General features: G+C 44.7%; 1 protein-coding gene across 1 annotated transcript in view; it reads left to right on the top strand.

Annotated features, from left to right (window-relative positions):
- Positions 1 to 25,666, top strand: part of GUCY2F (guanylate cyclase 2F, retinal) — a 90,666-nt gene extending 65,000 nt beyond the window's left edge. Inside the window, exons 12-20 of the mRNA XM_027089470.1 lie at positions 2,883 to 3,031; positions 5,516 to 5,679; positions 6,477 to 6,669; positions 9,880 to 10,054; positions 13,329 to 13,427; positions 16,641 to 16,735; positions 22,225 to 22,313; positions 22,407 to 22,495; positions 25,573 to 25,666. Of these exons, the coding sequence (XP_026945271.1) occupies positions 2,883 to 3,031; positions 5,516 to 5,679; positions 6,477 to 6,669; positions 9,880 to 10,054; positions 13,329 to 13,427; positions 16,641 to 16,735; positions 22,225 to 22,313; positions 22,407 to 22,494 (1,052 nt within the window). The 3' untranslated portion in view covers position 22,495; positions 25,573 to 25,666. The remainder of the gene's footprint in view (positions 1 to 2,882; positions 3,032 to 5,515; positions 5,680 to 6,476; positions 6,670 to 9,879; positions 10,055 to 13,328; positions 13,428 to 16,640; positions 16,736 to 22,224; positions 22,314 to 22,406; positions 22,496 to 25,572) is intronic.
- Positions 25,667 to 27,353: the final 1,687 nt, after the last annotated feature.

Here is a 27,353-nt window from a genome sequence, read left to right as displayed (position 1 = left end):
GGGAGGGGGAAGGGTGAGCTGTGACAGGGCGAGAGAGAGTCATGGACATATACACACTAACAAACGTAGTAAGGTAGATAGCTAGTGGGAAGCAGCCTCATGGCACAGGGATATTGGCTTGGTGCTTTGTGACAGCCTGGAGGGGTGGGATAGGGAGGGTGGGAGGGAGGGAGACGCAAGAGGGAAGAGATATGGGAACATATGTATATGTATAACTGATTCACTTTGTTATAAAGCAGAAACTAACACACCATTGTAAAGCAATTATACCCCAATAAAGATGTTAAAAAAAGAAAAAAAGAAAAAGGACGTTAGGGGGAAATTGATGAAATTCAAATAAAGACTCTAGATTAGTAATAGTATTGTACCAATATTAACTTCCTTTGTACTGCAGTTTTATAAGTTGCTAACATTCGGGGACATCCCTGGTGGTCCAGTGGTTAAGACTCCACGCTTCCACTGCAGGGGGCATGGGTTCAGTCCCTGGTCGGGGAATTAAGATCCCACATGCCACATGGCATGGCCAAAAAAGAAAAAAATAATAATTTGCTAACATTAGGGGGAAACCGAGTGAAGGATATATAGGCAATTATTGTACTATTTTTACAACTTTTCTGGAAGTCTAAATTTATTTCAAAATAAAAGATTTAAAAACTGCAAAATCAAACCAAACCAAACCTAAAATACTTAGTTGTCTCTTGCCCCACTCGGAGTTTTAGTTCACTCCTCTACTTAGAACCCCCCAACAGTTCCTCATCACAAGTTAAATGAAGCCCAGTCTCCTCACATGAGGTACAAGGCCCTTCACAATCTGGTCCCTAGCCACCTCTCTAGGCTTATCTTCTGTCACTCCCCATACTCCAGCTAAGGCACGTGACTGGCAGTGCCCTGAAATCACTACCTCCCACCTCTGCGCCTCCACACGTGTTGCCCCTACCTTCTCCCCACCTTGCCTCATCCAGCTCATGTCACCTCCACTGGGAAACCTTCTCTGACCTTTTCAGTGTGGGTCAGGTGTCCCCTCTGTGTTTTCCTGTGCATATATCTGCTAGAGCACTTATATTGCTGGTCATTGTTTATCCTCCCATTTAAACTGTGAGCTCCTTGAGGACCTAAATCATGCTGGGCCTAAGCAGAGAGGTGACCTATTTCACTCGTTGGTGTTCTCAGAAAGGGACTCCCTCTACCAGAGAGTTGGATGGGGCGGTTGCACTCCAAGGGGTCGACGTCCATGGAGTCTATTGCACTGGGGGCAGGGTGAGAGATGTGATGGAGAAACCATTACTGGTGTGGGCCAACCTGGGTTAACAGAGCAGAAGGTGTGGTGTCACAAGGAGCTGAGAAGTCAGAGGCAACAACTGAAATTCTTTCATGGAGGCAAGGGGACACTTATAATGGTATAAAGCAGTGCTGTTGGAGTGTTACAGCCAAGGCAGGGGTGGGAAAGGCACACTGGTGGTGGAAGCAAGGTTTGGTTCACGATGAGGATGTTAAAGTCAAGGGTGTGGAGAGGGGACTAGGGGTAAGAAATGAGCTGAAGCAACTATACACCAGTAAAAATTAATAAATAATAAAGCTATTCCGAGAAATGTGGGACATTAAATTTGAAAATGGAAGCTCCAACTTCTATGTGCAGTAAAATCTTTCTTCAACCAAAAAAAAAAAAAAAAAAAAAAAAAAGAAGCCGAAGAGATAGTCGGGGCTTGGATTTTATCCTGTGGGTAATAAAAATCCATGAAGGGATGTTAAGCAAAAAAGTGACACGGCCAAATCCATGTTTTCAGAATGGTTTGTTGAAGGCGAGGCTGGAAGCAGAGAGACCATGCAAAGTGCTCGGCCCATAGTCTGATACACAGTTAATGTTCCACTGAAAGTGGGGTTCAAGTACCAGCAGCCAGAAGGATCCCAATGGGGCCCTGAACTATTTACTGGAGGTTTTTTTTTTTAATTTATTATTTATTTATTTATTTTTGGCTGTGTTGGGTCTTCATTGCTGTGCGCGGGCTTTCTCTAGTTGCGGCGAGCGGGGACTACTCTTCGTTGCGGTGTGCGGGCTTCTCATTGCGGTGGCTTCTCTTGTTGTGGAGCACGGACTCTAGGCACACAGGCTTCAGTAGTCGTGGCACGTGGGCTTAGTTGCTCCGCGGAATGTGAGATCTTCCCGGACCAGGGATCGAACCCATGTGCCCTGTGTTGGCAGGTGGATTCTTAACCACTGCACCACCAGGGAAGTCCCTTTACTGGAGTTCTTAATTCCCTTACCTTAGGGGCCAGGCAGGACCCATAGCCCGGAACTGGGCTGGGCCTGGGCCTTCAGCGGGGGCTAATTGGGTCTACTGTAGAGACTGAGAGGCTTAGATGATTTGGGGGTGGGTGAAAGGAGCCAGATCATTGAAACAATGGATAAACAACGAGGTCCTAATGTATAGCACAGGGAACTATATTAAATATCCTGTAATAAACCATAATTAAAAAGAATATGGAAAAGAATATATATATGTGTATATATACACACACACACACACACACACACACACATATATATAAACTGAATCATTTTGCCATACACCAGAAATTAACACATTGTAAATCAACTATACTTCAATGAAAACATAAATAATATCTAGCAGAAGCAGAATAAAGCTGTGCTTAAATGATACCAATAGCTCAATTGATTAGTTTCTCAGTCCTTCCTCCATTGATTGATGTAGCTTTGTTCAGATACAATTTATATTCAGGCCACCTAAGGAGAAAGCAAAAGACATTGCCTTTTTGTAATTTCTCCTGACCAACCCTATTCTTGGCTAAAACTCAATTATCTTTGCCGAATCTTGGTGCTTTCCCCACAATCTGTAGACCTTTTTCTTCTTGCTTCTGGACAGAAATCATAGAAAGACTTAAGAAGCCTCCTCCTGTCTACAGACCAGTGGTTCCTCCCGAGCACGCCCCTCCAGAATGTCTCCAGCTGATGAAGCAGTGCTGGGCTGAGGCTGCAGAACAGCGGCCAACTTTCGATGAAATATTTAACCAGGTAAGGACTCCGTGAATCTTAACACTCACAGCCCAGAAGCCGTACTGAAACCAGCCCACCTAAAATGAACTCCGTGGGGTGTCATCACACTGTGGAACCTCTTGCAAGAGAAAAAGGCGTTCGTCTTGGGGAAGAAGCGTGGAATTGGCTATCTGAAGGCCTTTGGTGCTGGAGCATCCCCAGCACATCCTCCAAGAGCACAAGGATAGGTTTTTGTGCTCTTTATCTGATGAACCTCTGTTCCAGACCATCCACAATCCGATCTAACTGACCTTTCAAAGATGGAGTTGAGCCACTAGGCACTTGCAGGACAATGGCATTGAGACCATTAGAAGATGGAATAGATGTATCCTGGACTAGATGGGAATCCTCGTAGAGCCCCCTTTGCTTTGGAAATTCCAGAGAACTCTGATGAGTATCCCATTTAAGTGAAGCCAGATTGCTTTTGGAGGGTCAGGGAAAATATGGGGTGTTTGAAACAGTGTTCCAGATGGAAGGAAGTGCAAATGTGGAGTACAAGAGCAGGGGATTCCTCAGGTTTCTGGGGAATGACTTGAGGCAATGGAGTGCACGAAAAGTGATAAGCTCTCTCCTTAAGATACTGAGTTTCTAAAGAGGTTGACGCCTTCCCTAGAGTTGGGGATTAAAAGGGGGAAATGGGGAGCAGACAGAGAGAGCCCTGCTAAGGGAGCCCTGCTAGGGTGTGGTTCCTCTGTTGGAGCACGCTGTTGAGGGATTTGTTCAAGCTACAGGATACCGAAGCTGAGGGTGCTCTCTGGGAGTGCTGTGTCAGCTCTGGCGGAGAGGCTTTGGAGCCTGGCTAGGGTACAGCACCGAGATGCTTTGTGAGTGGCAGGTATCTGAGGCGGAAAAAAGAAAGACTTGGATTGAAAGCCTGAGGGGCCCTGAATATGAAGTCATCCGTGTCCCCAGGTAACAATGCCTCCATTAGCCCGGCTGAGTTTTTTGAGGACACTCAAACAGGTACTCAATAGTATGGAAAAGGCAAAGGACCATGAAGGTCAAATTTCTGAAAACTTACCATGAGGCAGGAGAAAAAGCATTTGCCCTGGTGTTGATGCTAGAGATGTTATTTCAGAAGGCAGCAGAGAAGCCGGTGATAGATAGAACGAGTGCACATCATACGACCTTCAAACAAGATTGCTTGGAGCTGCCCTCACTGAAATGCTTCAGTGGAAGTTTGGACTGTCTGAAAGACAAGGGTAGCCTCCCAACTCCCTGCAGCTAATAAAACTGAAATGGGAAGAGGAAGAGAGGGAGGCTCCCTGGGTTAGGCAATAGGGGGCGCCCAAAGCATCTGAGCTGGCTACTGTAGGACCGTGGTGGACACCTAGATCTGGACCAGGCGAAGAAGGAAACTCCTAGTGTTAGCCTTGGGACATTGAGTGCTATATAGAGCACGTGTGGCTCAGCTGTATAAAAGGGTTCATTGGGACAGATTCCTAGGCATGTGCTGAGCAAAATTACCACCAGTCTTCCCTTGTTGTCAGCCCAGCATTTTGCATGCTGAATACAGCAATAAGGAGGGGTTACCCCTCGTGATTCCAATGCTATGCCAAGCTCCTTGTCTCTGTAAATGAACAGGGTCCCGGGAGGGCTTATTAAAAATCTGTGGCATGTAGCCACCTCTAAAGGACCAGGGGCAAGACCAGTTGAATTTCTACATGACCCTGACTGACATGAAGGCCAGGAGACACCATTATTCTTGGACCCCATGCTAAGAAATAGGGGTAGATCTTACCACGTCGAGCTTGGGTCGTATTTAAGAGGTCAAAGAACCTCCCACTGTCCGAGAACTGGCAACATGGTAGCATTAGAAGATAAGGATGATTTTGTAGGTTGATGATCTAGAAGAGTAAAAGAACACTCCCTGGGCCTCCCTGGTGGCGCAGTGGTTGAGAGTCCGCCTGCCGATGCAGGGGACACGGGTTCGTGCCCCGGTCCGGGAGGATCCTGCGTGCCGCGGAGCGGCTGGGCCCGTGAGCCATGGCTGCTGAGCCTGCGCGTCCGGAGCCTGTGCTCTGCAACGGGAGAGGCCACGGCAGTGAGAGGCCCGCGTACCGCAAAAAACAAAAACAAACAAACAAAAAAACCACTCCCTGCCCTCTTCCCCTGACCCCACTCACAACTGGCCTGAGCTCAAGACCAAATCCTGGTGCCTTTGAAGTGGCTAACTATTCAGGTGCTAGCATCTCAGAACTGAAGGATCCTGCCTGGAGAGCACCTTTGCTTAGACTTGAAAGAACCAGAAGGGTAGGGGAAGAACTACTCAGGGAAGAAGAGCCCTGTGAGTGGGCCAGGGTGACAATAAGGGTGGGTAGTGACTTTTCCTCTTTATACCTGGGGTCACCTCTCCTGCCTTTTCATTTTAGAGGAAGGGGTTTATGATAAGGGGGTCCTGTTCCATCATCTCTAAGTTTAAGAAGTAAGAATTCCCTGGCTCCTCTTTCTGTTTACTTCCAGTTTAAAACTTTCAATAAAGGGAAGAAGACTAATATTATTGACTCTATGCTTCGGATGCTGGAGCAATATTCTAACAACCTGGAAGATTTGATCCGGGAGCGGACTGAAGAGCTGGAAATTGAAAAACAGAAGACGGAAAAGCTTCTAACACAGATGCTACCACCGTACGTGTGAACACCTGAGGGGTGTGAATGCTTGTAACAATGTGTTCTATTAAAAATAGAAAAAAATTACCCATCAACTAACTGCTCCCTCCCCCTGTCCTGTACACTCTCTACTCCCAGTAGGTTTGAGTCACACCTTCAAATCAAAGAAGAATTGGAAAGCCAAGGGGGCAGAGCGCACTTCCTAATTTTCTACTGCTTGTGGATAATGCTAGTCATTTAAGTTTTTGATGCCTCGGTTTTTCTATGTGTCACTTCATGACTTTGCCTGGAAGTTGACCAATTAAAAGGAGGCAGATTTTTTAGCTCCTAGAGGAAAGTAGCAGTGTTGTTTTTCTATGTTTTTCCTTCCTTAGGTGAAAGCCTTATGTGTTGCTACAATTTCCAAAATTTCCAAGGCACCTTATCATGTTGTAACATGATCTTCGAGGAGATAATTGGGGAAGCTAGTCTCATGCAAAGGCAGCTGCCTGGGAACATTTCCCCCTCATGTGGGGTGGAGTTGGGGCGAGGGAACTGAGGAAGGATAGAGAGTTGAAAAAAACTCCACAAAGGTACAGATCAGGGCTCTCTGCTCAATGCTGCATCCCAGCACCTGTCACAGTGCCTGGCACATTGTAAGCACTCAATATCTATTTGTAAAAGAGATGAAAGAATGAGTGTTTGCATCCAGGTGACATTTTCTTCCTTATCACTTACTTGGTAGTGATTTTTGGAGAAGTTGTGTTCTAGCAGATGTTTTGTGTGGCCTGGAGGGAGACCTGTGTCCTCTGAGGAATAGCTGTGTCTGTTTTCAGATCAGTTGCTGAATCCCTCAAAAAGGGCTGCACGGTTGAACCTGAGGGCTTTGACTTGGTCACCTTGTACTTCAGTGACATTGTGGGCTTCACTACCATCTCAGCCATGAGTGAGCCCATCGAGGTGGTGGATCTTCTCAATGACCTGTACACGCTCTTTGATGCCATCATTGGCAGTCATGATGTATACAAGGTACGTTACTTAGCAGAGCAGTATATTCCAGAGAGAAATTTTGATATGAGGCTCACTTATGTGTACTCCAAAATGGAAGGAAGGATGCAATTGTATTGAATGCTGTTATTTAGGAATTAAAATGTAAATAGTACACTACTTCCATTGGTCTCCCATTGGAAATGAAGGCCAAATAGAATGCATAGAATTTCACACTTTCCAAAACAACAATCTCAACCCGGCAAGAGATTGCCAGTCAGATTTCTTTTGAGCTATTTTCTAGAACTGGGACTAAGGAGAGGTTGGGGCCAAAAAGCATTATTGCACTTCAGTTTCTAAGTACCCACAGTGCAGACACGGAAGGGGATACAGAAAGTACTGGTGTCTGGCCCATAGTTGATGACTATGACAGAGTTCATCCTGGTAAAGTTTGTGTACATCTAATACGTGCTGTTAAAACTTGGTTTCCTCCTTTAGGTACCGTTTTTATACAGGAGGGAACTCTGGCATTATACATGTCAAGGAGCTATTGGACCTGAGGCTCTCTGGGATTGCTGTAGGGTAACCTAAAGCCCACCTAGTGGTCTGAGGTCTTGGGAAGTGATTAATTGTGAGGTTGCAACCTACTGCTTCCACTTCCCCCCACCCCTCCAGCCTGTCAGTTTCCACTCTTCCTTTCAAAGGTTGCAGAAGATGAGTACAGAACAGATGACTGCATTCACTCATTTCAGTGCCATGCTTCTTTACCCTTGATTGTATGTGCTGTCCTGTCTCTAGGCAGAAAATGACTAAAAGTCTCATAGCTACATAGGAACGTTTCCACGTCTGCAACATGGTTACTTGTTTTATTGATGGAGAAAGATGCCCCAGGCATCCCACACTTTAGACAGCTCCTCTGTCCCAGGAACCCAGGTAGAGCTGGAGAATGAGTAGCTCCATTCATTGGATCCTTCACAGTAGTCTGAAATGTTCCAACTCTCAAATCACACACAGGGCAGTGTGTTTATCTCAGATTAGACAGGGCCCTTTCAGGTCAAGTAGAGAGCCTCGGGGCTAGGCCAAGCTGCCTAAATAGGGCTCAGAAATAGACATCATACCTGTCAATCAGCAGGACCTGCAAACTAATCAAGAAGCACACATGGAAACCACGGTGGAGGAAAAATCCATGGAATCAGACTACCTGTCTTAACTTGTTGAACTCAAGCAGCCTGAAGAGAAAAACAAATCACTGGAAGCTAATTCAGTTGAAACTAAAATCAAAGATGACTCAGTGTGGGCAGTAACACAGCCACTGGTTTAATCAATCCAGCTGATACTGTTCAGACAATTGTTGGGGGTCTTGGGAATGAGATTGTTAGGTATTTTGATACTTCACGGCTGCAGTAAGAAGCTAGTGGGCTGTTTTCAGGACAGAGTCGGGCTATATAAATCCAAAAATGGAATCTAAGTTTTCAGTCATTTTTAATCAAAACAACACAGTGCAAAGGAAATAAAAATTGAACCAGCAGCGAGTTACCAAAACCGTTTGTGTTTTCATTTTCCTTACCTGTAAAATTGGAGTCACCTCCCCTGGCACTTGATAATCTGAAATGGAAGGAAGAAGGCTGCTGCAGAATTATGAAGTTAGTGATTTGTTTTCAGTTTCAGTTCTCCTACTACCACTCCGTCTCAACCAGACCCCTTTCTATACCTTCTCTTCCCTTTCTGTGTCCTTATGCTGGTTTATACAACCCACAGTTCACCACAGCAGTCTCACACCAAGGCCAAACAGTGCCCGTGCTCCCTGCCTTTCTAACTTTCTCATCCATATTCCTGGGGGCTCCTGGATGACTGACTCATTAAAGCTGAAGTGTCAACCACCAGTCAATGATAATGGCCCGCCAGTGAGTTTCTCCCTCCCATATAGTATTTGCATTGTACTGTTGCCTTCCTCTGTGCAGGCAGGCATGCTTATCTGAGAGCAGGGATCCTTTTCTCAAATTGCACCAGGTATAGAAGGCCCTGAATGGAAGCATCCTGAGGTACAAAGTACTATAGGTGCAAAGGATCGCTGTTATTGGCCATATGGGAAGTCATGATGAGGGGCCTATTGCCAATTACGATATTGTCTCTGGAGCTGAGTCATAGGCACAATCCTATGACTTGTTTCAAGACACGTCAGTTTGACGATGATGATGTGGTGATAATGATGGCGGTGGTGCTAATGGCTTGCGCTTATTATCCACCAGACAGGTTTTAAGTGCTTTGATATCATTTAGTACTTAGAAAATTCTAGGAGGTAGGTGCTGTCATTATCCCTGTTTTACAGGTAAGGATACTGAAGCACAGAGAGGTTAAATTACGTGACTAAAGCCACACAGTTTGTAAATGGTGCATCTGGAATTCTGAACGAGGCTGTATGACTTCAGAATTTCATGCTCTTAACTATGGCAATCTGTGAGTTCAGTTCTTTAGGAGAACATAGATTTTAACTGGATCCAAACTTGTACTAGCAGAGTCTGACAGGCACATTTCATAGAAGTCCCTTCAGCTTACTTATCTTTCGGATTTACCTGAAAAGTTTCACCTTACTAATCACCTAAAAGAGTGAGTACACTTCTGTGGGGAAGACGAGCACAGATTCATTTGCCTTTATTTACAGGGGTCCAGCTCTAACTGCCCCTGCAAAGCAACTGAGGGCTACTATTGCTGCTCCTTTGAGAGGTGGCAGTAGGACAGGAGGAGGGAGCTGGTGGGAAAAGACTGAGTTCTCACACCCAAGGAGACTGCAAAACTAACTCCATCATATTAGTGAGGCAAAGCAGAAGGAACAGAATCGTTCACCTCCTTCCTTTCCTTTTCCCTATACTTTCCTTAAGGCTGTTCTAGCTTACTGACCCGAAATCATCTAGAGAAATGCTTGCTGGGAAAGCACCTTCTCCTAGGTGAATTATTTGGAGCCTGGTAATTCTCTAGGGTCAGACAGGGACCTGAGAAGTAACTACAGAATCTACAGGTATGGGACCTAGACATCAGTATTTTTTAAGTGAAGCTCCTTAAGTGATTCTAATGTACAGGCAGGACTGTGAAGCAGTGACAGCCTCTCTCTGGCTTCCTCACTTTACAAGAAGAACACTTGGCCTCCATCATACCCTTTAAGCTCTGTGAAAACACACACACACACACACACACACACACACACACACACACACACGTTATTTACTTGCTAATTCTATCTCCCCTGATCTCCAGGTAGAGACCATTGGAGATGCTTACATGGTGGCCTCAGGCCTCCCAAAGAGGAATGGCATGAGGCATGCAGCCGAGATTGCAAACATGTCCCTAGATATCCTCAGCTCCGTGGGTACCTTCAAGATGCGGCACATGCCAGAGGTGCCAGTCCGGATTCGAATAGGCCTGCACTCAGGTAACAACCAGCAGCTGAAGCAAGAGAAGACATTCCCATGTACCTCAAGGGAAGGCTAGAAACGGGAGGAAGAGGGTAGCTCTCCCCTGATTATTGGCAGCTGGATTATCCAGGTGTCTAGTGCTACATCATTCCTTTATGTCTCCCCAAGTTTACTCTCTTCCCAGCACCTGCCCTACCCCAGTGGGTGGCCACCCTTGTTCTAGGTACCATACCCTTCCAGTCTACCTTTCCTGTTAGAGCCAACAGTTCCATGTTTGACTATGATACAAGACCAACCTGCACATGTGGTATTTAGGATAATTGCTTTAATTCGTTAAAATCTCAACTCCTGGAGTATTCTTCTCCCACACGCCTCTTCACGTGCTTGAACATCTTCAGGACTCCCCTTCATCGTACCCTTTCCACCTATCTTCACATTCATAGGTATCTTCACAGGTCTCTCACCTACTAGCCTCTTGCTCCCCTCCTCTTTATCTTTGCTTTGTTCTTCTAGGTTCCTTTTCTTCTCCCATCATTTTCATCCCTTTCCTACCAAATTTTGTAGAAGAATGATTGACATTTATCAGGCCATTTCTTCACTATCCATTGCCTCTTTAACCCCTTTGCAATCTGGCTTTAGCCCTACCACTTTTCCTGGTCTTAGTCTGCCCTTACCTCTGCAGCGTTTGATATTCTTGACGATTCTCCCTCAATTGGCTTTTATGACCTCCTCCTCAGTCTCTGAATTCTTCTTCTCCATTTCATTTACTGGCTCTCTTAGCAATCCCTGCTCTCTAACTGCTCCCACATTTTCTGCAAAGCTCTGAGCTGTGATCTCCTTGCTCTCTGTATGTCCTGACCTCGAATTCATTTCTCAACCCACTCCAATCTGGCTTTCATTTCTACCATTGTCTGATAATCTCTTCTGTCTTTATCTGTCCCTTAAATATTGATATGCCTCAGGGTTCTGTCTTTCATCCACTGTTTCTCTCCCCTTATATGCTCTTCTGGGTCATCTCATCCATGTCTAGAGTTTAGCTACCACTCGTGTGCTGATGACTTCCAACTCTACAACTTCAGCACCGGTCTTCTCCCTTAAGCGTCAGCCCTGTATAGCAGACTTGCTACTGACATTTCCACTTGAATGTTCCACACAGACTTCAGACTCAACAGATCCAAAACAGAATGATTTTCTTCCCACATAAACAGCCTCCTCTTCCTGTACTTATTTTCTATTTCAGTTGGTGTCACCACCATTCACTTAGTTATTCCAGTTAGTCTTGAGAGTCATCCTCCTCGACTCCTCCCTCACCCTGACCTTCACCATTCAACCAATTACTAAGTCTTAAACGTTTTACCTTTTCAGTATTTCTTGATTCTGTCTTTCTCTTCTTGACTCTCACTGCTTAAGTCTGGGCCACCAGCATCTCTTGCCTGGATCACTGCAATAGCATCTTCTTGCTTCCACTCTTGCTTCTTTCTATCCATCCTTCTCATGGTCATCACCACATCTGTGTTTGCTTGCCTGTCCTTCCATTAGACTGTAAGCTCCTTGATGGCAGGAACCAGATCTTACTCATTTTTGTATCCTGAATGCTTAGCACACAGCAGGTGTTCAGTATTTTTCTTTTAAAGGAAAGCCTTCATCTCCCATTTGTGCTTCAGTTTCACATCAACAACCCCCCTCAGCACATCTCTTCTTGGACGAGTCACCATTACTTCAAATTCTGCATATCTAAAGCTTCAAGTCATCTTTTCCCACAAACCAGTGTAAGCTCATAAGCCCATGCCAATTTCCTCACGGTTGTCAATCAGACAGTCAACACTTCTCCTTTGATAATGTCTCTCTTTTGTCACTCCTTCTTGCCCTCCGTCCATCATCACCTCCTTTCCAGTACTTACAACCTTGTGCTTGAATTACTGTTATTACACTTAACGGTTTTCCCTGGTTTTACTTTCTCCCCTTTCGATGCATTCTATACACTGACCTGAGAAAGAAAAAGAAAAAGGATTTTCATCATGTAATTCCCTGCTCAAACTTCTCTAACGATTCAAGGTCTGCCATCTTGTACAACCCAATAGCCAACCTTGTCTCTAGTTTCTCCTTAGGCACATGAACTAAGCAGACTGCTTTCTCTAAGAGCTTCCCAAAATTCCATGCTCAGTCCCAGCCACAAACCTTACCCTACCTTACCTTCTTCACTGGGCCATTTTTGACTGAACCAGGTCTTAATAAGCAACCCCTCCCCCATTTTCTAAACTATTAGAGCACTTCTGCCTGTGCCATTTATCTTGCCTCAGCCATACATTGTCTTGGGTTGTTGCTTAATTGCTTCCAGTTTGGTAGTCTCTTTTCTTCAATTAGATTATAAACTCCTGGAGAACTGAGACCATGTGCTACATTTTTTATTCCCCTTGGTGCCTAGCTCAGGGCTTAATGAATGCTTCTTAATGGGTGAGAAATGAATTAAAAGGAGAAACATAACTTTTATTCTTAAAAATGAATGTTCAGAAAGAACTTTTTGAAGCAAAAACACTTAATTATTTTCTCTAATTCAGGAAACAGCAAAAAGATAATGCTGAACACTTTTCACATAGAACAGAGACCAGAAAGGTGAAGGTGGAGAAATTTCTAGATCATCTTGAACTAGGTTTTCAGTAGGGTTGCCGAGATTTTTTCAAGTAATGTTCACTCTCTGGACACTTAACATGATCGTACTAAAATGCAAGAACAAAACCCATTCTAAGGGCAAATAGAAAATATTCTCAGATTGTCTTTATATACTACTCTTCCATGCCTCTAACACAAATAATTGAATGTCAACTCTACTTCTTTTCAGATTTTCCAACTGTCTTAGCAATAATTCTCTTTATAGACACAATTTGTGAGACAGCCCTGTGAGATCCCTCCTTCCAACCCTAAGGCACGAGAAAGAGTCACATTTTTTCCCTTGCAACAAACATGTTTGGATCCTGAATCCCTGCCCTGGCTTTTCTGATTGGGTTTAATGCTTATTTGTCCCTGTTGACAGATATAAGCATCTTGGGTGTAACTGTTACTTGGAACAAAGGTATAAATCAGAAGGGTAATCATTTCTTCATCATTATAAATTTGCTTTCTGGTAGGGCAAAGAGTTCATTACTCACTGTAAGACTTCCTTCAGATGCCCAGAGCTATTTAGTGGCAACTTTATTCTTTTATGCAGCTGCATTCCTTCCCTTGGCAGTGTTCCTCTATTAGCATTGGATGCATACCTGTTGACTATACTCCCAATTGCCTGCTACTCCATAGGGCCGGTTGCTGCTGGAGTGGTGGGCCTCACCATGCCCAGATACTGCTTATTTGGAGACACTGTGAACACAGCTTCTCGGATGGAATCGACAGGGTTACGTGAGTACTTCTAGAGGGATGGATGGGATGGTAACCTCCTGCTACTGACAAAGTGATTCTTCGTCAAGAGAGGAGAAAGAGGGACTTCCCTGGTGGTCCAGTGATTAAGACTCCGCGCTCCCAATGCAGGGGGCCCGGGTTCGATCCCTGGTCAGGGAACTAGATCCCACGTGCCGCAACTAAAGATCCCACATGCCGCAACTAAAGATCCCACGTGCCTCAACTAAAGATCCCACGTGCCGCCACTAAAAACCGCCCAAGCCACAACTAAGACCCGGCATAGCCAAGTAAAAAAAAAAAAGAAAAAATATTTTCTTAAAAAAGAGAGGGGAAAGAGAGCAGAGAGATGTTTTACTGTTTCAAAGAAAAATCAAAGATAACTTGAGAAGTTGAAGATTTAACACACATTATTTTGGTCTCTAATGACAAACCAGCAGGGGGTGATGTTGGATTGAACATGATGTTGTTCTAGACGTGAAGCTGTAGCTAGGTGACGCTGAAACAGCCAGACAATTTGATCAAAACAACTCAAAAAAATCCTTTGGGTAAAGGAACAAATTGGCCAACCCGGTAGGTTTGGGAGCGTCATATTGAAAAAGGAAATAGGTAAGGGACTGACATTTTTCAGTTTTTCAGCTAGTTTGTGGAGACACACCCAGAGTCAACTGTCTCTCAGCCAGCTTCTGTTTGCTGCTCTAGTCCTCTTTTTGAACTCGTTACGACCCCAGGAGTTCTGGCTTCATCCAATAGTGCCCTCAAATTTAGCTAGCAATAATCCCTCAATCTAAGGAGCTTGGAATTCTGAAATAATTAATTTCAACTTGCCTGTATATAAAACTCTTAGCTTCTTTCTATCAAAACAGGCATGGTATCAAAGATACCACTTCTCCCTACTTCTCTGAGAAGAAAACTGTACAAACCATTAAGTCACTTGTGCGCCGCTGGCAACTCTTCCTTGGTTATTTCCTGCTACTATTAAGGCAATGTCAGAATCAAAATGTGCTTTACCTATGTTATGGTTGAGCAAAGCGATTTGTTCCAGCTAGTATAAAAAAAGCATCAAGAACCACAATAGATTCTATATATAGTTTTCATGGATTTTACATTAAAAAAAACCCACTTAAGCCCTTAGCATCCCTGGCTGTGGCAGCTACTAAGCAAGACAAGCTCTTCTCAAACTTCAGCAATATACGTAAACAAGTCCCTGATGATGGTGGCCTATATCACAGTGGGTGGTGCCCTGCGTGACCCCCCCGCCTCATCACTCATGTGTGGAAACAGCCTTGCACAACGGGTCCAGTCTTAGTCAATCTAGCCTGTGCAGCCATGATGAAGGAGGCAGCATGGAACTTAGAAGCTGTTGTCAGAATACATTTTCTGACATCTGGGAAAGTCTTCGAACTCCACAGATATGGCAGAGGCCATGGAAGAAGTCATCCAGGAACTGCCGCACGCATATAACTTTGCTCTGGAAGTGCAACCCGAGATGAAGTGAAATTGATCATGGAAACGCAATGCAGATTTGGCACAGTGCTCTGGACTGATGTAAGCTTGGAGAACGCTGAAGTCATGTTCTGGTCTGCACCAGGGAAACTCACTCCACACATTTCACGTTGGAAATACAGAGTTGAGAGCAGAAAGTGAATTTTCAGATTCCGGCAGCACCTCGTCCAGGGATCAGCTAGCAAGGAGCAAATGGAGTGAACCATGCACAGCAGTGTGTATTAAGCACTGACTATGCAAGGAAGGCATTGTGAGGGATACAAAGAAGCATACGTATGTGGTCTCTGCACTACAGGAACTGGTTAGAGTGCTTTTCTGGAAGCTAATGACTGACTGAAATAGGACATTAAAGCGCCACTCCTGAGTGAAGATCTGTAAAGAGGTAGACTAACTTCATGTTGGATATGAGACTAGGACGTGTCATAGGTCTATTTTTTTTAAAAATCAATCTCATCAATACCTCCTTTATGCTCAGTTGAATCTACTGATTCTGGAGTGGAAGCGACTAGTAACCCAGCCCTGGAGTGACCTTCCTTGCCACACAACTGGATGGTGGTTGGCATGAGCCATCTCTCTGTATTGAGCTGTGTGTTCCCCATCAGTAGGATTATTCTACTGAAATGTTCCCTCACAACAAGATGCTAGTGGAATGTCACACATAGGGCTGGCTCGGGACACACTAGCTGAATTTTAAGGATGGGACAACCTTTTCGGAGCAGAGGTTTTGGGTGACCATGAGGTAGTGCGGAAGATACAAACGATACTGAGCTGTCAAGAGAAGGAAAGTCATTGTAGAACACAGCATAAATTTCTTGCAGTTCTTTTCAGCCATGACTTGCTACTCAGATTGTACTCAGATTCTAAAAGAATTACTTTCTCAAATGTGTGTGAGACTGCCTTGGACTTTTCTTGAACAAAACTTGAACAAGGTCTTACTTCACAGGATGACAGTTTTCAGGACAGTTAAGGATCCTACCTCAGTTAAATGTTCTTCACCAAAGAATTACACTTAATTTCTAAAAAGAAGTTTTAGTCATAGTTCCTCATATAAAGCTCTCATCCTAAGTTGGGATTATTAGTTGGAAAATAATCCATTCATGTGTGTACACAGCTAGAGCCACCCACCCAAAGGACAGCTATAGATGTAGTCACCACAGAATGTTGGCAGAGGTCTTGGTACATTTCTCACTGATGTTTTAAGTTCAGCAATACTGAAAGACAGTTGGATGGATGTATATGGAAGAGACACCCTTTTGCCTCTTAAGTAGGATGGGCAGACCTTGGGGGTTCAGATCCAGCAGCAGCCTGTGAGAGTAGCTGCTGAAGCTTAACTTCCCTCAGAGGAGGTCACGCTTCAGCTAAGAGCAAAGTAGTGGTTGCTTTTTTCTTCATCTCAAACCTCAAGTTGAATGAACACCTTTCTATTGCATGGTCTTTCATCTGAGATAGAGTCTAGGAGGCTGATAGGTGCTACAGCTAATGTTTTATTTGGTGTTTTGCCTGGTGAGAAAGGCCATCCATCTCCGTCCCCTCCTCCTGTGAAACTCTAACTAAAGCTCTCTCTCTCTCTCTCTCTCTCTCTCTCTCTCTCTCTCAGGGACTTTGCTTAGGGTCTAGTTCATTTAGAAGTGGGGGCATTTATTACATTAATATTTTTCTCACTGATTTTACCTGAAAAGATCCAAAGTCATGCCTCTCTTGCTTTTACAGCTTATCGCATTCACGTCAGTCACAGCACGGTGACAATTCTTCGAACCCTGAGTGAAGGCTATGAAGTGGAGCTTCGAGGAAGGACAGAGCTCAAGGTATAATGTCCTTTTGTTTTTTGAGTCAAACCACTTGGACACGCCTGCTCCTGGAGAGGTCATGGTCTGCTGAAAGAGTTTACCTGGGTGTCTGACTATAATTTGGGCCGAATTTCCAGCTCCATTTCTGGTTCCCAAAAGATTGTTCCTTTTTGCCTCACCTTTCATTCCTTTAAAATATGGCTACAGTGAGAAGGATCGTTAAAATCCCTCTGCATTTTTCTGACTAGGAGTTGCATTTTTCTCTCTTAAAAAATTGCCCAGAATTTGGCATTTCAGTGAGCGGCACTATTATTTACATTTTCTAACTTCCATTTCATTTAGTATGTGGCAGTGCTACAGTATTGGGGAGTTTGGGTTTTCTGTCCATCTGCTTGGTGGCTCTCCTTTCTGATTTTTCATCCACAACATTGACCCCCTGTTTACAGAGAGGCTTTATGTCTTTCCCCAGGGACCAGTCAGTTCTGATGAAAGACAAACATTTTATAGTGCCTTTTCTCTGTTAGGACTATCACTTGATCTGGGATTCAGGATTATAGTAATATTCCTTTTTCTTTTTTCACCATTTCCACTGGATTCTTTTCATCTTCCTCTGGGTACCCCAGGGCCCCTGGTCGTCCCAACTGTAAGAAACTCTAGAGATTTGATAATTTAACTCCATTTTCAGATGAAGAGCCAAGGCCCAAAAAGGTGAAGTAATTTGATCAGGGTCATATAGTCAGTTGATAGCAGAGTCAGGCCATAACCCAGGAAGCCTGACTTCCCATTCAGTAGTCTTTCTATGATACCACTGTCCATGAAAATTATTTCCTCAGTGATTATTCTTAGGCAAAGCAAAATCCGGGCACTGAGTGATGCACAATTTGTTTCTGTCATTTGCATGCCTACCCCAAATAGTGGCAATTTACATATAAAAGGATTTCAGAAGTCAAAGATTGGAAGGCCTGATTCTAGTTGATCAATTAATTCCCTTAATGGCTAGTCCTAGATTGTCCCTTCCAATAGATCCTTAATATCTTCTAGCAGGGGGGATGGGTCACTTATTAGGGGACAGAGGTTTCTTTCCCACCTCTGCAGAGAATGCAAAGATAGGATGTGGGGGACGATATTACTTAGGCAATGAATCAAATCACCCAAGGCGTTTGTGATCCCTCTGTATATTTGGACATTTCTCAGCAGAAGAGGACGAAGGTGGCTTGGCTTCCTGAAGCACTTGCCTGCCTGTATTACTAGACACAGATTCCCTCATTTAAGAGAGAATTTAAGAGCTGAGGAGGTGCCACTTTTGAAACTGAAAAGGAAAAATAGACCCCCATCCCCATGGTTTTTATTGCCCCCTAAATACCAGTCAGGAGCAATCACATCTTTGGGTGGTTCACATACAAAAGCAGGACTGCTTCAGAAGGGCCCTTTGCAACTTCACAGTTTCCCCTACCCCAGGGAATTTGGGGGGAGGGGCTGGGAGAGGCTTCCCCTAAGGCCGTGTCAGGCCTTGGTTATTGGGGTGGCAGAGACCTCCTGAGGAAGAGAGATCGAGAGGGAGATACTGAGAGAGAAGAAGAGAGGGTGCCCCAGGGGAAAGGAAGGGCCAATGAAAAGAAGGATAAGGACAGGAAGTAAGACCCACAGAAAGGAAGGGAGAGGAGGGGAGATCTTTTCTGGCTCTGTACCTCTGCCTCCCCACCAGAGGCAGGTATTGGCTATTAACTAGTAGGGACTTGGGGACAGAAGATTCCTTGTCCCTTGAGGGCATGCAATATATCCCCAATAAGACGACATCACCAGCACACTTTAGAAATTCTGATTTAACATTTCCACCACCACCCGGCCCCCCTCCCCCATCCACACCGTGTTGCTGGAAAGCAAGAATCGCTCTAGTGCCTGGGTCAGAAGGACTACATTTGATGGCCAGCCAGGTGTGATTTCAAAGCTGATGGCCAAAAACATCCTCTCCTTCCAGCTGGCTGATGCTTAAAATTCCTCCATCAGAGCCTCTTCTCTTCAGCTCAAGGCTTGGATCCAGTAACAACAACACTCTTCCCCCCTTTACCCCCCATCCCATTTCCTTCACTGGAGTGATGACGCTTTAAGTTGTTTCTTTTAGTGGGATCAAAGATGTGGATTGGATTGGCTGAGAGAGGAGAACACAGAGAAGTTGAGTAATTGGATGGGAGGGGGGTACAAAGAAAGAGACCAAAATGAGGAAGCTTAGAGGAGGACACATTTAGAGACAAGAAGCTCATACTCTCTGGGAATCTGTTCCCCTGCCCACTCCGACCTCCCCTTGTACTATACTGGCACAGAATCATCAGTGCTTAACGGGCCATTTCTGCTTTTTTCAATATTTTTCTCCTAATGGCCTGGCGATAAGTCATCTTATTACCTCTTCTCTTACATGAATGAGTCCTGTTTCAGTTACTGTTTTCCTAACAAGTTTGAAGCTCCTTGCTGAGACTTTGTATATATCTAGGCTTATCACATATATTTGCCAGGGCCTCTTAGGTAGCTTTACATTCTGAAAAGATTTCCCCAAATGGTTGTTCTTAGCTGGTTTCTGTTGTCCTTGCCAGAGGTGGACATTTACACACCAGCAACTGAGCTAAGAAGTAATGAGGTTGTATTGACAGAGTCATGAAGGTCAGAAGGTCTGGTCCATAATTCTTGTCCCATCAATGACTCAATATGTGACATTGGACAAGTAACTTCATCTTCTCTGTGCTTCCATTTCTCAACATGGAGGCCTCTTCTGACCTGTGATTATCAGGCAGATCATTAATCACAAGCTTTAAAATTCCCTGCAGTTGCTTTTTGGCCTCTAGACCTGCCCCTTGACTCCAGTGTGTTGGAAAAGCTATATGGTGTAGAGGGAAGAACACTTAAAATTTGGAGTCTTAAGATGTTAACTAGACTTCTTGTTGTGATCATTTCACAATATATACAAATATCGAATCCTTATGTTGTACACATGAAACTAATATAATGTTGTATGTCAATTATACCTCAATAAAATATAGCAAAGTCATAGTAAAAAATAAATAAAGAAAATTTGTAGTCTAGTAGGGTTGGGTTCAAGTCCCAGCTATGCCTGCTTATTGACAAGTCATTTTATCACCATAAACCTCAGGGACCCCATTTGCAGAATGAGGTTAATAATAAACCTAGTTTCCACAGTTTTTGTGAGGATTAAATAAGACAGGAGTGCCAAAGTATCTTAAAAGTGTCAGGCCAAAGTAAGGTGCTATTATTTGGGAGGTCTCTGGGACTGCCTAGGGATTGATACTGAGTCAGAGAGTTCGCCTTAGGCTTCAGTTGTTACATACTTGTTCCCCCCCCCACCTCCCTTCAGCAGACTTTTGAAAGTAGGGTGGGTAAACAGAGAGCTAGGATTCTAAGAATTCTCCTGGATGGGCTCCAAAACCTCAGAGAGCCCCTGGAGCTCCCCAGCATACTCTTTGATTTGGAAGCTTGCCTGAGTCCATAACACTTCCATCCTATTTTGCAACCATTGGTTTTGGCATGCCAGTATGTCCCAGGACTCACCCAAATATCTAGACAATCCTGGCATCTGCAGATCTCCCTTGGGGATTGGCATACTGTCCTCATAGCCCCTAGAGCTCAAGAAAAACAGTCAACTATGGTTGGGGGTTGGGGTCAAGTTTTGAGAGTATGTTTTACCAAAATGAGGTCCAACGACACCTTGAGTATTCCAGGCACTCAAGGAACGAGAGTGCCAGTTAATGGAACAGTCTATTTACTGAGCACCTGTTCTGTACGAGACACTGTACTAGGTTCTGTGAGGAAAATAAAGAGCTGAGGAAGCAGAAGAGTTGTGCTTCTGTTTAGGGCCCAAGACATGGCCTGATAATTGGGGGGGGGGGGTTTTGTTTTTTTTTTGTTTTTTGTGGTACGCGGGCCTCTCACTGTTGTGGCCTCTCCCGTTGCGGAGCACAGGCTCCGGACGCGCAGGCTCAGCAGCCATGGCTCACGGGCCCAGCCGCTCCGCGGCATGTGGGATCCTCCCAGACCGGGGCACGAACCCACGTCCCCTGCATCAGCAGGCGGACTCTCAACCACTGCGCCACCAGGGAAGCCCGTGATAATTGTTTTTATTTAATTACACTGTGAGCTCCTTAAGGACAGAGCCATCTCTGTATTCCCAGCCCTGACACAACGAGGGTGGAATAAATGTAAGAATGAGTGATGGGAGCATATTTTCAAGTTGCTCACTTCTTCTGAAAACAGAGTGGCCCCAAACAGTCCAATTATTTGAGGTTTAGGTTTAGGGTGGGTTGGCTGCCTGTTCATGGAGGTTGGGCTGTTGTGGTATTCTCTTCCTACTTGCCTCATGGAGGGCTCGTTCAGAGCCTTGAACGAAATATTTGCGAACGCTTTGAGATTCTCCAGTTAAATGTGCTAATTTTTATTATGGTTGTTGTCGTGATTGTCAAGGGATGGATATATGTGATGTAAAATAGAGAATAATGGATTTGATATTTAAAGGGGGGCAAACCTAATTGGAATTTCTAAGTTAAACTATTTAGAACTGTTCCAAATGAGATCTGCCGAGAGTGAGACCATATTTCAGATTGAGTTGGAAACACATCCCATTACTTTTCTCAGTCTTAGTAAACACATTTTTTCCTTACGGATTGGGGGAAATGACAGGACAGAGAAAAGAGAATTGAAAGGAGGAGAGAGAACCATGTTGTTGAGGAGGGTTGATTGGAAAGAGGGGAGGACAGCGCAGAGGCAGAAAATTTGGCTCTTCTGAGGTCATCACTCAGGCTCTGGGGCAATGAACTTGAGTTTACATTCCCTTCCTCTTCTCAGACCTGTGGTTCTTGACAGTCAACTAATGGGGCTGTAGGTGGAGGCCTCCCTGGGGTCTCTCTCTGTAAGACTCCCTTGGCAGGAAGAAAAGAACATTGCAGAAATGCAGACTTCTCAAAGCAGCCAGGATGCCCTGGGCTTAAGATCAAAGTTGCACGGCGTGCTTTCCATTTCTATTCCCTTTTTGGGTTTTGTGAGAGCCATTGGATGGTGGAGTGTTGGGGATGGAGGTGGACTCTGAATGTATGTACTCTAGATACAAAAGACAATGGGTTGCCTAATTCCAAAAGACCGTGGCAAAAATGACAAACGGAATCTTTGATTGAATGTACAGATGTTTGGTTGCTATGAAGCGGAACGTCCACGTATTCCCAAAGATGGAGCTGCGTGTCAGCGGGTAGACAAAACATCTGGATGACAGCTTGAAATGCTGTTCGCTTTTCATCTGGCCTCTGTGGCAGCTTATGGAGCTTGTCTGAGCCTTAGGTATATATGGCAAAGAAGCCGTGTAGGAAGGAAGACTCCAGCGAGTGGTGATAAGGGGAAAGCAGAGGCAGTTTCTGAGCCAAACAGAATGTTTGCGCCCTATTGAACAGAAGGACTTCTTTAGGAAAATTGGTTATAGCACGTTTAAGAGTTTCCGTATTTTCTATAATAAGGGCAAAGGCACAGAAGAGACCTTCTGGCTGGTTGGAAAAAAAGGCTTCACGAAGCCCCTTCCCGTGCCTCCACCAGTGGGCAAAGATGGGTAAGTGGAGATCACACTTAGTTAGCATCGTCCCATGCCCCTCTCTGCCACACTCTCTTCGTTAACTATTTTTGTGTCTCTCCTGCCCCGCAGGCAAGTGGGCCATGGCCTGCAACCAGTGGAGATCGCAGCCTTCCAAAGAAGAAAAGCAGAAAAGCAGCTGGTGAGAAACAAGCCGTAAGGTAATGGCCAGCAGGAGAACAGAGCCCAGGAACTGGCCAGATATTCAAAGCTGGGGCTCCCTTTGGCATGGATGCCAGTCTCAGCCTACATTCTGTTGGCAGAGTGTGATGGAGTTGGTGAATTTCCAAGCTCCACTGAGTTGTGCAAAAACCTTGTGGGGAGGCCTGTTGCAGAGCAAGCTGCATCTGAGGGAGGTCAGCTGCCCCGGCCTTAGAGAGATCTTCACCTCTTCACTGATAACGTATTTGAATGTTAATGAGGCTGGCCTTGTTATCCAGTTATCAGGCAGGTGCGCCCATCTGTCTCATCGTGAGCACTTGGGCCTCACGGTGGGCCACCTCTGGTCTTCAGAGACTCACCTCTATTTAAGCCACACAGCAATATTGCAACGACCCCCTTTTCCCAGGATTTATTGGCAAGATCATCTTCGAGGGGATGCTTATGTCATTTCCTCTGCAGGCCCTGCCCCGTTGCTTCTGCCTGGCAACTCCTTGACTGCCTGGCTTGAATTCAGGACAATTTCCCTCATCCCTCCTCCCCTACTAGAAGCAGCAACAACGGCCTAATTATCAAGAATTCTCCCCATGTATTTATTTCTGAGGAATCCATTGCTTTATTGGGCTCCTGTCAGTATCTTTTCTCTTCTTTATCTTGCTTTCTTATTCTCTCTTTCATGGAGACACTGACCCTCAGACCCATTGCTCTCTCCACATATCCGTGGAAATCACACGATTCTAAAGTAAACATTAGGGCATCTCCACACACTCCTGCTCCCTTGTCTTTTTAACATGTTCCAGAATAATCACAATTCCAACAGCAGCTACCAAAGGCATCCACATTCTTCCTACATTTCCACTAGCCTTTGTTGACTTTGTCAGCTCTCGATGACTGCTTTTCTCCTAAGAAAACCCAATGCATCCTCATTTCTGTGACTATCACAGGTACCCTCTATGTGTCGTAACATTTATGCTTCAGAAAGCTTCTGTACTGAACATGTGGCTGCCCTGCGGCCCCCTGCCACCTGGGACCCGGCTCTGTTCTTTCCTCCTAACCAATATAAGCAGATGATCAACTGGGACATACATTCATCCAGTCTCCAAGACATTCTTTCCTGTGGGGAAGGAAACACCCAAGACACACAGCACACAGTCAGTCTCGGTCTCTGCCTCTGTCTCTGTCTCTCTCTCACAGCAGGAAAGGGTTTGGAAGCTCTTGAAGGGTTTTCCCTCTGGCAGGGTGGCACAGGCATTGGAGGTACCATACAAGAACCTATCCATTCCTAAGAATGTGTTGGAGTTTGCAGCAGAAAACACTGCAGCTGACTCGCCGTCATTGGTTGTGTGCTTGGTAGCGCTTTCCCAGCACTGGAGATGGATGTAGCTGAGGCCATTTACACTCACTCATCTGAATCCCCTTGATAGAGGGCAAGATTCCGTGGGCTGTGCATCTGTGGAACGGATTGAAGCCATTTGGCCCCAAAGTGGATTTGACCTCTGATCCTGGCCTCATCAGCACTTGTGCTCTAACCAGCGTGTTAATTGACCACAATGGCGTTGGCAGGCTGTACAAATCACAAAAGTCCTCAAAAAAGAGCCCCCTTAACAAATTTCAGAAGGCTTGACCTAAATCCAAGAACTCCCAGACATCTCACTTACCTTTCATTAAATGTCCTATGTTGATGCCACCGACTAACACCACCTATTCCAGAATGTTTCCAACTTTCTATGAAGTTTCAGGCTGACTCTTAGTGAGATAGACTCAACTTATAAAATACCCACAAGATCTAGGAATGCCTCACACGCACTGCCGCTACCATGGAAGCCATTGAGGAGACACTTGAAACCTTGAGAGAGCATTGTGGTGTCAGACAAGGAGGAAGGAAAGATACTGTGAAAGGGGGTATAGCTTTGGCGAAGTGACTGCAGGGCTTGCCTTTCAGGCTGCACCCTGCTGCCTACCTAGTAGCTTCTTCCTCCTGTCCTCCAATATCTACCACTTCCTAAAACTTCCTAGAGGTTGTTACTTTCCCTTAAATTTCACCAACTGGGGTTCATAAGCCTCCTCTTCCAACCACAGATATACATTTTGGAGGGTAAGGGGCGATTCATCACTAATATCATAATGAAGGTGAACTGAGCTAGATGCTCAGGAGGACTGGGAAGTTTCATTTTCATCAGGACTAGGAGAAAAGAAGAAGTTGGCAGGTTTTTTTTTTTTTTTTTTTTTTGCGGTACGCAGGCCTCTCCCCGCCGTGGCCTCTCCCGCTGCGGAGCACAGGCTCTGGACGCGCAGGCTCAGCGCCCATGGCTCACGGGCGCAGCCGCTCCGCGGCATGCGGGATCTTCCCGGACCAGGGCACGAACCCGTGTCCCCTGCATCGGCGGCGGACTCTCAACCACTGTGCCACCAGGGAAGCCCGAAGTTGGCAGTTTTGAAGAATGAAGGATTATAGTGGAAGGCTTGGGACAAGACACGAGCAATGGATCCCTAGGAGATGTGTGAAGGGTGAAACAAGTATGAGGGTGGAAAAGTCAGTTTAGATTCCTCTACTTTAAAACTTTTGCTTTGGGTTTTCCTTGGACCCAAAGAATGGGAAGAAAGAATGCTTTGCCTTCTGCTCTCAGGACCTAGGACCTCAGCCAGAGGGCTAATATAACTCTGCTTCATGTGGGTTAAATCAGCCTTTTGTGTACTGGCCTAGAAACCTGACCACCACATATGTAACACAGTTTCTATGCAGCAAGGCATTCCAAACTCCAAGTCATTGACTTATAAATGTTTAGGACACATCTCATTAGGAAGTTGAGAATTACCTATATATTAATGTGCCTCCTCTTTTTTTTTTTTGTTAAATCTGTAAAAACCTTGTAAATAGCAACATTATGCGATTGTAATTATGGAATCCTGACAAATGTAATAATGTTTATTTGTTCAACAACCCAGGAGAGTTTAGCAATTTGCAAACTGCTGGTGGAGTAGCATGATGTTGCAGGGCTTGGAATCATTCATATTGAAATCCTGTGAAAGGCCTAGGATGGAGAAGGTATACTTACTGTTTTCTCTTTCTCCCACCCAGGAGCAAATGGCTCCAAGATTGGCATCTTCTCTTGGTGAGGCAATGGAAAAGCTCACTCCAGTTCAACAAATTGTTCTGCCTGGGCAAGAAATTAGTGAATGACTATACCTCTGAGGATGATGACCAATGTCTAGGGTTATTCAAGCCTAATTCCACTGTAAGGGGGCCCCTGGGAAGTAACTTTAATAAGCTTCGCTCACTACACAGCTATCACCCAAAGGCCATTTGAATGTATACTACAATGGATGTGAACCCTAAGGAAGGGCAGAGAACCACCTCCAAGTTTAGTCATTCTAAAAGAGCAGACCCTACTTGGACTAAGATAAGAAGCTCTCTGTTTTCACAGAAAAAAAGTAGGAGGCACTTTGTTTTCTTTTTCATTTCGTTTGAATCTCTAGAAAGTATTTAATGAGCACAATTTACAACTCAGATGCTGTGAGATTAGTGCCAGGAAAAAACATCTTCTAGCAAACATACATCTGAATCCTAGTGCACTGTGACCTCAGTTGGCTGGAATGCATAGGGAAGAGGAGGGGGGAGAAGAGTCTGGTTAACTGTGTTGTTTGGATAACTGAGGGCTAAGAAGAAGTTCCTTTGTTTTCTGATTGCTTATTACTCAAAATCTTTCCAAAACTGTCATGATCTCTTTTCTTGTCTAAGTAAGGAGAATCTAGGCAACACAATTGAATTGTCCTTGCTAGGTGAGTATCTCACTGGGCCTCAGGGTCACATTCTCAACATGAGGGAAGAGATGTAAGAGATATTGTTAGGGTAAAAGATATAGCGGTCGTAGATTGACTTGAGCAATTCCCTTACAGTTTGGTACTTTCCCTCCCTTCCCCTGTCCACCCTGCCTTTCAAGCCCCTACCCCTGCTCTTAAACTAAATCCCTTTGAACATTTGCTTTTACTTTATTCTTTTAGTTTTCCTACTTTCAAGGGGTTATTGGCAGTGGATTGCCACAGTCACATGGACCGAAGCAATAAGGCTTAAGTCACAGGCATGTTTAAAATAGTTAAGCAAGCTTTTCCTCTCTTTTATTATAAAAAATAATCTCTTTATTAAAACAGCTGAACCCAAACATATCAGCCAGTAAAGCAGTTAATTCTTTTAGAACAAACCTTTTTAAAGAAAGAAATGCCTAAGGTATAATTTGATACCTTTCTCACTAATATTTAATTTTTCCATTATCAGCTCACCCCGAATCTGAGTCACAAGCTCTTCCCAGCATTTTCCCTCAATCTTCAGTCAAAGCGCCCTTGGACTACTACTCTCTTCACAGAAGCTCACTTCTCTCAGCCTCAGGGTGGTCTATTTACTATACTAACGCTGTTCAAGAGGATGCAGAAAAGGCTCAAGTTGCCTTTCAATCTCCTCGAACTGAGTTTCTAATCCCTTTTTCTAGACATGGCAGTGGAGGAGGAGACATGAAATATCATCTTCTACTGGTGGCAAGGTTCAGTCAAAAGCTGAACTTTTAAGACTTCTAGAAAGAGGCAAAGCCTGAGGGAAGTTTCAGAGAAAGGTACCAACTTAAAACATGACTTTACTTCTCCTAGAGGAGGTGGTACTGCCCTCTTATATGAATATGGAAGGATTTTGGGGGGCAAGGTAGGGGGAATGAGGCTGCAGCTGTAGGTGCCATGGATCAGGATTCTCCCAGACATCGTGTAGTGCTTTAGCCCCGGGGACTGTCTAGCCCCTGGGCTGGCCCTGTAAAGTGAGCACTGACTAGCCAAAGTCTTTTTTTTTTTTTTTTTTTTTTTTTTTTTTTTTTTTTT

Source organism: Aethalodelphis obliquidens, unplaced genomic scaffold (genome assembly GCF_003676395.1).
Source record: "Aethalodelphis obliquidens isolate GAN/ISIS:26980383/991018 unplaced genomic scaffold, ASM367639v1 scaffold66, whole genome shotgun sequence".
In the NCBI taxonomy this organism is placed as follows: Eukaryota; Metazoa; Chordata; class Mammalia; order Artiodactyla; family Delphinidae; genus Aethalodelphis; species Aethalodelphis obliquidens.
This window is presented reverse-complemented; position numbering and strand designations above follow the sequence as displayed.